This window comes from Gopherus evgoodei, chromosome 10, assembly GCF_007399415.2.
Source record: "Gopherus evgoodei ecotype Sinaloan lineage chromosome 10, rGopEvg1_v1.p, whole genome shotgun sequence".
NCBI classification, from domain to species: Eukaryota; Metazoa; Chordata; order Testudines; family Testudinidae; genus Gopherus; species Gopherus evgoodei.
The window spans coordinates 22,999,073-23,009,720 of NC_044331.1; the positions used below are offsets into that span (position 1 = coordinate 22,999,073).

Here is a 10,648-nt window from a genome sequence, read left to right on the forward strand (position 1 = left end):
ATTGCTCCTAGGATTGGCTCTAAGGGCACTGTGCATCTTTCACATGTAAAGCTCTGTAGAAGAGGAACAGTGACTGAAACAGCTGCTCAACCTTCCTTAGGCTGGTTCTCCGATATGTTGCTTCTCCTAGGAGATGGGGCTGGCAACAGTGTGGAAAGGCTGGGGAGGGGTAGAGGGGCAGAGGGGCAAGGGCAGGAATAACAGGACCACTTGGCTTGTCCATGTAATTTCCTCCCTCAAAGCATCATACAGAACCAGCATCCCAGCTCTTGTCTCAGCCCTGGTGCCACTGGCTGGATTTCCACCATCATCTTGTCCACAAGGCATGGTGGGGGAAAGTGTGTAAAGCATTTGGAAAGGGAGAGGAAGCTCTCCACCACCAGCCAAGGAGGAGCAGGAGTTGAGACTGGGTCTGCCCCACGTTCTCTCATCAGCCCCTATGTGTGATGGAGTGTAACATGGGTGCTATTTAATCAATGCCGGACTGCAGCTTGACACATTCATTTCCTTTGTTGAAGCTCAGTAGAAGATGTTTGGACTGACCAGTAATGACTTACTTTTCTCACCTATAACTCCTTTCCTCTTAAAATCCTCTCCACGTAACCCACAGCAACAGTTATAGTTGGTGGCAGGCTTACATTTTACTGTAGAATGTTCATGCCAATTCAATAAATATTTCCATTTATCAGTGTGTTTGTTACAGCAATTAGCGTTCAATCACATGGGATTGTTTTCTGTTTCCCATTTCCTGAGCAGCCCCTCACTCCTCTTCACAGTAACCTTTTCCCCAGCATTACTGCAAATTGAAAATGACTGCGACTACAGATATAATAGCATTTTATCTGTCTGGAAAAGCAGTAAGATGTACTGATGTGAATTCCTTAAATTAATGGATCCACAATGGCAATATTGAACATCATTATATTTTATACTATTCGGGCCTGATTCTCATTTATCCTTAAACTATAAGTAAATGAGAATCAAATCTTTAATCTCCTGATGCTTTACCCCATAGCTTACCCCTTCTATACTGTGTATTCTGGCAACTGCTCATTCAAAAATCTAGCAGTGGTGCTAAATGGAGTACAAACTGAGTAAGTTTATCCCAGGCTGAATCATACAGGGCCATAATCCTTCACTTCAAGATTATGTGCTTGTCAGTCCTTTGTCTGCTTTCAAACTAGCAAATTGGACAGGGTGGAATAATACAAAAAGTGATTCACAAATACATTTGTGCATAAACATGGCACATTTGCTCCACTCATGGGCCTGTATTAGTAATTGCTTGTGAGTATTTGGATGAGTCAGCTTACTTGGGAAAAATACTTGCAAGTCCAGAATGTTTCATGAATTTTAACCGAAGTGATTATTCATCTGAAAATTCCCTCTGGGACTTCATCAGCCCTTATTTGCTATTTGCCATTTTTCTGTTTAAAAAAAGTCAGTCATCAAGTCAGGAAACAGAAACAATCCCATGTGATTTAGGTGACCATTAATAGAAAATGGGGCTAGATTTCTGGCCTTATTCTCTTCTATAACCAAACTTTGCTGAGCACAGGGAACAGGCAGATCATCAGGGAGCCAGTTATGGCTTCCTGATGCTGTGGGCCCATCTGTGCTGTCTCCAGCTCTGGTGGGAGCTGAAGACCCAGGCAAATTAGTGGAGTTACGCTTGCATAAAATGAGCAGTGCAGACCATTTTTTGAATGCACTATCCACCTTTGAGATCTGTGCTCTTAGGGCCAGATTCTCAGGTGGTGTAAATTGCACAGCTCCCAGCCCTTAAGGTTGCCTTCTTTCTGATTAACTCTATATTAATTTTTAGTCCTCAGAAACATAGCTGTGAATTACCTAATTAGTATATGCAAATCAGCATATTTTGAATTGTTCACAAAATACTTAGGTAATGAGAGAGCCATCAAGTGTCATAACACTCACTTTCACCATTCATAGAGTAGAAAGATTTCAACGATTATTTTTAGGAAATACCACCAATTGACTTTATTTGTATATGCAAATTAGCCTCAGTATAATTTAGTATGGCCATTTCAGAGTTCAGTGTAATGTTTCAGATGTGGGTGAAAGATGATTTTTTTGTTTACATATTCCAATGAGGCGTAAAGAAATATTGTAATATTGCAGTTAATAGGCATATCACATGGCTGACATATGCTGAGTTCAAGAGGAAAATACAATAATGCTGCCATTTTATATATGCAGATTAGCCAAAATTGGATAAAATCTTCACTGTTGCAATTTCAATTAGCATTTAATTAAACCATCAAATTTCCATGTAATTGATTCTGTAGTTGCAAATATCAATGTAAAACAAGAGTGAATCTGGGGGGGTTTGAAATTAAATCAATGGGAATTTTGCTTGAGTAAAGACTGAAGAATTGGGTATATTTTCATCACAGTGGCATCTAAGACTTATATTAATGCTAATGAGTTATCTGCATATTAAAAACCAGAGCCTTTACTCTGCTCTGGCTATTTTGCCATGTTCTGGTCATGCAAAGCAGCTGTAAAACCAGCAGATCTGGTCTCCAGGCATTTCCTTTGACTATAGGAATCCTCAGTTGGCATAGAGCCACTATGAAGGCTCATACACAGCTTTTCCACCCTGCCCCCAGCATAAAGGTGCATGCATGTCCAGGGAAAAGGGAACATGGCTGGGGCATCCATAAGTCCTGCTGACCTCTAGAATTAATGCTGTTGAGGCTACGTTCAGCTAGGCATTACTTAGAGCAGCCTCAGGGCTGCTCTATCTTATGCTGAGAACTAGATTGGTCTCTGGCAGGCCCTCAGTTCATGGGATCATAAAAACTCAAAGCCATCTTTGCCCGTCCCATGCAGTCTTGCACCAAGAACAGCTTAACAATACTGCAGAGTGTCTCATCTGAAGAAGTACTCTCTTAAAAGCCCAATCCTGCAGTCTTTACACATGCATTGCTTCTACTGGGATCAGTAAGAGTTCTCAGTGCACAGTGATTGGCTTCACAGACTGTGTGTTTAATATCTTCCATGTTTTGCAAGGACCTGGCATATATATTCTTAAATGCAGGCCTGTCTTGTGTTACTTTTCACTTTCTGCAAATTAGTCTGCTCATTCTCACTTTGCTAAATGTTTTATGATAATCTAGTTTGTCTCCAGAGCAAGAAGTTATGGGATTAGTATTGAAACCTAATCTAAATGTGAAATTTGTGCTAACAGGGCACCAACTCCTTTTATGTGTATGCAGTTAACTATAGTATCTGTTCCACATTAAGAAGAGAGCATGTCCCATCTCTGGCTAGTTCTGCTGTCTGACATCTATGGACCACATTCAGCCCCAGTGAAACTTCACCGGTCATATCACTTTCACAGCAAGGCTGCATTTGGCCCTGTCATTTGAGCAGATGTCTTAAACTAGTGCTGTCAGAATCATTACCTTGATAGCCTGCCTTATCCACAGCTCTCACAGAAATTTTCCAGGAACTACAGCCTTTTAATATTGACACTTTAACACAAGCCAAGATTATAAAGTGTTCAGTCCTTCTAATTTAGGTCCACAAGAAATGTTCCATGTCAGGTTGGTCAGAGGTAAAGTGTTACTGATAGCCATACCTGCAGTATCATGTTCAAAAGGGGAAGGTTTGAGGCAAATAGAAATGGTTAATAATAAATAAATAAGACTATTACAATAAATATTTCTCACTTCCCTTTCGTCTGAGAATTTCACAGCACTTTACAAACATTACTGAAACTTCACAGCTCCACTATTAGGTAGGTAAAGCGTTATTATAGCTATTATGCAAATGGGTACACTGAGGGAAGGCTGGATTAAGTGATTTACCTGTGATCAGTAACAGACCATGGAACACAAACCAGGAGTGAAATCCTGGCCACATTAAAATCAGTGGCAAAACTCCCATTGGATTCAGTGGGACCAAGATTTCATCCCAGGAGTCCTGACTCCCAGCCCCCTGCTCTTGGCACTGTTATCATTGCACTGTTACCACTGCCCCAATAATTAAGTCTTTGCATTGCAAAAACTGACTTGCATAAATTCATCTGCTTTTGAAAGTGTCCCTGGACATCGTCCCTCTTTACTCATTCAACCATTACAAGGCAGAGAAAGGAATTAGGGTCTATTGTGCAAATAGTGATAGTCAGGAAGAAGTCCTTAAATCCATATTTATATGATAATACACATTTGAACAAGTCACAATAAATTTTCTATGAGAATTCTGATGGCTCGGTGCATGGACTAAATAATTCATACTGTAAAAATTAAAGAGGAATACATTTCTAGGAAAGATATTCATTCATTTAAATTAACATAAATCTTTAGAACACTGGTGTTTTCCAGACTGCCAGCCATTGATTCTTCCATAAAATCTTGCCTGTGTGTGTGCATTAGTGTATTATATCTGATGTCAGAGATAAGATTGCCCACTGGCTGCTCAGGGAGAGTGTTTCAGATTTCTTTGCACAATTGGTGCCTAAAGCTACAGTTCTTCCATGGAAAGGAAGAACAAACCTTCATAGCAAGGTTTTGTTCAGTGGTGTTCAGCCTGCGTTATGCTGTATAGATGCAAATTCTTTGGTTTAGGCTCCTGTGTTTATCATTTAGCAGTGCAGCAGAACACGAAAAGCGTCCTTCAGTTCTTGTAATGTGGACTGGCACATACAGACAACTCACTTTAATATTTTTCAAATCTGGAAATTATTCTTGTAGCCTGCCAAAGCTGAATAATCATATCCTTTCCACTTAGTCCCAGTGATTTGATTTCTTGAATTTCTTTCATCTGTTCTCAGGAAGGGTAGTTTGGCATAAGCAAAAAGCTGTCAGAGAGTTGAAGAACGCAAACTTTGGTTTTTTTATGGGAAACGGTTAGTTTAGTATTTTCTGTGAAGTCCATGATAACTGGGAACATAATAGGGCCTTAACAACTGCAAGCACAGACTTCCAGCACATTGAACCACTGGACTGAAGGATGATCTATGTTTAAAAAACTATTACAGAGCAAGAAAGATAGATGAATAATACTTATTGCGTCTCACATATAAGAGGACTTTGCACAAGGGTGTTTTTTATTACTATGCCAAGATTCATTTGTAGTGAGTTCCATTCTTTCCCAGGTGACAGAGAATGGACTTGGTGGATAATGTTTACAATTACATTGTTTCATAGTTGAAATAGCAAAGCGGAGAAAGCTCATGGTGTTCATGAATTCCTGTTTTGCAGATTATGATCTTTCAAAGCTGAGGGATTTCATTGATCAGCAAGCTGATGCTTATGTGGACAAGGGCATCCTGGACAAAGAAGAGGCGGATGTGATCAAGCGCATATACGGCAGCCTGTAAAAACACAGGAAGGATGGTGAAGTCACTTGACTGCCCAACATGTCGGAAACTATAGTATAGCTTCACCCACTCCTAGCTCAGTGACCTCAGATTTGTTATTTTGAGGTTATCATTAGAAAGTGCTCTGTTTGCATTGTACTGAACCTTTTCTAGGCAAAAGTGAAGAGCTCTATTGCTATGTACACTGACTGCATACTGTATTTTCCTACACACAGATATCAACCCCAAAGGCTGAATTATGACATCAAATTTATACTTAACAGGGTAAACTACAAAACGTTCTCTTTGACATACTATCTGCATTTGTTTGCTCCGGTAGAAAAGCCAGGTGTTTTTGAAAGAAAGTTATTTTGACACTGCATCCTTCTGCTCTCACTCCGTTAGCTTTTCAAAGATGCTGCTGTATGTATTTGTAAAGGGCATTATTAGAACATGAATGACAGTTACTAGTTCTACAAATAAATATTTGAAAATAATTTCCGTATTAAAATTGTCATTAGTCTCCATATTATTTTATGTCTAGAATGTCTTATTTTTAAATCATGGTGTATCATCATTTTTCCTGTCACTGTTTGTGTTTGCACATTCACTGTTACAGCTCTTTGAGTACTTGTGCCATTAACTAACTAATGTATCTCTGACACTGCAACTGCCTTTCATACAGGTGGTACAGGAAAGAGCTGAAGGGCTTGTCTACATCAGAAAGTTGCAGCGCTGGTGAGGGAGTTACAGCGCTGCAACTTTGAAGGTGTACACATCTGCAGGGCACCACCAGCGCTGCAACTCCCTGTTTGCAGCGCTGGCCGTACTCCCGTTTTGTCTCGGGTGTAGAGGATCCAGCGCTGGTGATCCAGCGCTGGTAATCCAATGTAGACACTTACCAGCGCTTTTCTTGACCTCCGTGGAAGGAGGAAGCCTCTGGTAATCAAGCTGGTCTCCTTTCCCGGTTTGCTCTCTCGTTCCCGGAACCCCGAGCAAGCAGGTCTCCTTCCCTGCGGTTTGCAGGGTGGTTCGGGGAACGCGAGAGCAAACCGCGGCGAAGCTGGTCTCCTTTCCCGGTTTGCTCTCTCGTTCCCGGAACCCTGAGCAAGCAGGTCTCCTTCCCTGCGGTTTGCAGGGTGGTTCGGGGAACGCGAGAGCAAACCGCGGCGAAGCTGGTCTCCTTTCCCGGTTTGCTCTCTCGTTCCCGGAACCCCGAGCAAGCAGGTCTCCTTCCCTGCGGTTTGCTGGGTGGCTCCGGGAACGCGAGAGCAAACCGCGGCGAAGCTGGTCTCCTTTCCCGGTTTGCTCTCGCGTTCCCGGAACCCCGAGCAAGCAGGTCTCCTCCCTGCGGTTTGCTGGGTGGCTCCGGGAACGCGAGAGCAAACCGCGGCGAAGCTGGTCTCCTTTCCCGGTTTGCTCTCTCGTTCCCGGAACCCCGAGCAAGCAGGTCTCCTTCCCTGCGGTTTGCTGGGTGGCTCCGGGAACGCGAGAGCAAACCGCGGCGAAGCTGGTCTCCTTTCCCGGTTTGCTCTCGCGTTCCCGGAACCCCCCTTGAAGCCGCCCAACAGCGCTGCAGTGTGGCCACATCTAACACCACTTGCAGCGCTGGTTGCTGTAAGTGTGGCCACTCTGCAGCGCTGGCCCTATACAGCTGTACTAATACAGCTGTAACAACCAGCGCTGCAAAATTTTAGATGTAGACATGGCCGAAGTCTCCAGTGCCAGCCATGGTAGAGATCCCTTAGCCGTTTTGTGCATCCTTTGATAACTGTCAGTTCTCTGTGCATGTGTAAATAGCTGCATTCTTGATGTGAGTAGCCTGATAGCAGTGTGAATAGCTTTGAATTGCTAAGTAAAAAATGTAAAGATAATTAAATCATTTTGAGGGGATCTTGCAATTAGAGATGTGCTTAGGAACATGTGGCTTTAATGATCAGATGGACTTTAATGGGAGTGGCAGGAGTGCAGCATTTCTGAAAATCAGGCCATTGGTCCATTTATTGACCTCTGAACTGTAGTGGGTGATATTATTTCCTTTAGCACTATGGGGAAACACTCTCTCTCACTCACTCACTCTCTCTGTTGTATGTAAAAGCGAAGGCAAAGCAATGAGTTTTGAATTTAGTTCTGGCAGTTCTTAGGCTTAGCTTTTGTGGGATTAAGTGAGTTCTCTAGTCTAGCTGCTGAGAAAATTCTGTCTCCTGCATTCATTGGCCTCCTCCTGGATGGTTGAGATTAACTCCCATATGACATTATTTTTAAAATCCAGGATGTTCACTTGACTGCCTGGAGACTATAGCTAAATACTTGTCTGGCTGCGTAGAGAGCTGGGGCTGTACGATATGCCCTTGATCACCCCAAGGTCTGTGCTAGCGTCACATAGGGAGATTACCTACTTCCTTATTTTCTCAGCACTCTTGAGAATTAGAAGGAAAAAGATCTGAACTACATTTTGCCTGGCGGCCAGAATGAACTCTGGCCAATTGCCAGCATAGTGCAAACACCTACAAATGTTACTAGTAGCAAACTTCAATCAAATGTTATCACAATGAGCCATAATAATATGTGCATTAGAAGGCTGTTGGTGCATGGATTGATCAGTGCCTTCAAGCATCCAAGAAGCGCACCATACCCTGCTTAGATGCACCCTGGGGTGGGTTATTGCTTTATAGTTTTGCTCACTAATTATAATTTAAAAAAAAAATCAAAAAGAATATTGAGTAATGTGAGCCGTGTACCCTTCTGCTATGAAAAACAGTACCTAGTGGCAGCATAAGAGAAAATTATAGGGAAAAGGTTCCTCTGCTATTTCAAATGACCGTAGGGGGGTATTCCTAGCCCTTCTTCTCTCTTTTACTTTTTCCTTTTGTTCGCTCGCTCCCCATTTTAAGGTTCCCTAGACTATTTAGACTCCTTTTTCCTCCTCATGCCCCTCAAAAGATCAGTTACTCTTTGCTAGCAGTTCGTGGCCCACCACCCACTTTCTTGTTTGAAAACCAAATTGGAAATATTAACTCGTTTCCAATTTGGGGGTTACAAGAGAAAGCGGGTTAAAAGTGGCTGTAACTCTTGGCACTTCGGGAGGCAATAGCACATCAAGACTGTAATCTTTTTACTTTACTAATCCAGACTCTTCTTCTTCCTCCTTACAGTTGCTTCCTCCCCCCTACCCCCACCACTTTCCCCTCCCTCCCTTGGTTTACCTTTCTTCTTCTGTCAACATCATGGGTCCCAGAATATTTTTGAATGATTTTTCAAGGATGAGATCCTTGCCGTGTATTGTCAGAAGCTTGCACAGGGGTGTGACATCATAAGAAAGGCGCAGACAGCCAATAACATGTGACTAGTCTACATGCAATCACAACAGACCTGGTCCAAAATTATAATTCACAATTTTAATGAAACTTTTTGAATGTTTGCAAAATTATTAATTTTGACCAAAAAGGGATGAAATTTTTGAGGAAATTGTTCCAAAAACATACATCCCATTGTTTGACCAGCTCTAAACGACAGTCAGAATCTCATTCAGTGGCCCAGACTCCTGCTGAGTACTCACTCGCCCATGTAGTCCCATTGAAGTCAACATGAAAAGCTGAGTAGATAAGCATTTTGATAAGCACTACTTTGGTGAGTAGGTATGCATTTTTAAACCATTGTTTCTGCTGGATTCATTTGTCCCCCAGACAGCTGGTCCAACTTGTTATGTGAATGTTTCAGCTGCTGGTTCGATTGGTGGCACATCAAGTCAGGTTCAGGCAGTCACGTCACCTTTCATAATATGACAAGACAGGGCCAGCCTGATGCATCATCCTATGCTGCAGAACAGCTGTGGCTTGTGCTAAATGAAGGTCAGAGTGATCTGAGCTATAAGTGGTACTGCAGGTTAACAGCCGTTTATGAATGCAACACTTGCAGCACATTACTTGCTACAGGGCACTTGGTGGAAATCAGTAGACCATGTTCTGCCAACATTTTCTGTACTACTACTACGGGAAATATTTTCCATCTTTGCACATCTCTAGTTCTAATACCACAAAAGAAATTTGTCTATGTTGTTCTGTTTGTATCTCCGCTGGATGCATCAAAAAATCCTTCACTATCTAAATTATCACTGACAATTGTAAGAAGTACAAAATATACAGTATTCACACTATGAGCTTTTCTATTAGAATATTGTTTCTGATACTGGACTTTATTAAACACTTTGCTACAAGCTACAGCAGTTGAGGGTGGTTTGTTTTTTCTTTTGAAGTGGACTAAATACATCGTTCCCTCTGACTGGCTCTTGAAGGGCCCAATCCTGCCTCACTCAATCAATAGGAGCTTTCTCATGGGTATCAATGTGAATTTCGTAGGCCCCAGTGATTGAAGAATAATGTTGGCTGGAATTATGGGCTGTCTATCACCCTCTAAAGTCAATGGGCAGACTTCATAGCGTGAGCCCTAACATCCACACTTCTGCCCACACTAGCAATGGGCCAAAACCCCAAACCTTTTATCTGACACACCCTGTCTTTGGTGATCTGAGTCAAATGGAACCTAGTCCAAATCCCCCTGAGATTTTGATTTTACAAACCCTGACTGAAAAAGTGTTTGCAAAGCTGAAATCACAAATGCCTGGTTTGCTCATCAGAAAAGTACAACAAAACTAGAAGTGTTTATACACGCTGCTCTTCACCCCCACCAGAACTTTGGTCATTCACATCCTGAACCACTGCTCAGGTGGGTGTTTTAAAACTGATGAGATTTTGCAAAACCAGCCTGCAGCTTCCTTGATCCATCTCTGATCCAAACAAGATCTTCGTATTGTCTATCCCTATGTCACTCACTTTGGTTCATGTCATTGGGACTCTCACATGTCAAATTTTTTTCTCCCTTCATATATAATTGATACAAATACAAGGACACAATAGTATCTTCCCAAGCAAATAAAGTTAATTGCATGTGCAGTAACAATAGAGGCATAGTGAGAAGCAACAAGGACCATACAAAGAGAACAGTCCCCTTGAAACTGTCACTCATATTGACTGATACAAGGACAGCCAAGGTCCTAACACATAAAACATTTCAGGATCTTAAAGAACCCTTCCCTCACCAAATGCAGAAACTTCCCCCTGCAGTAGCAATAAAGAGCCATTGCTGGTAAGCACCAAGTCCTTTCATTTATTTTCTGTTTCCTGGGGTTCAATATATTTAAAGTATAGTTTTATTACCATTTAGCTATCAGGGTGTGTGCTGGAGCAGCTGCCTTCTGTGCAAGTCACCGAGCATTCAAAATGACGAAATGCAACAGTAATATGTGATAATCACGGAACA

General features: G+C 42.1%; 1 protein-coding gene across 3 annotated transcripts in view; it reads left to right on the forward strand.

Moving 5' to 3' along the window:
- Positions 1-5,861, forward strand: part of SCG3 (secretogranin III) — a 35,830-nt gene extending 29,969 nt beyond the window's left edge. For all 3 annotated transcript variants that reach the window (XM_030578038.1, XM_030578040.1, XM_030578039.1), the window contains one exon: positions 5,232-5,861. In XM_030578038.1, coding sequence (XP_030433898.1) covers positions 5,232-5,350 — 119 coding nt within the window. In that variant the 3' untranslated portion in view covers positions 5,351-5,861. The remainder of the gene's footprint in view (positions 1-5,231) is intronic.
- Positions 5,862-10,648: the final 4,787 nt, after the last annotated feature.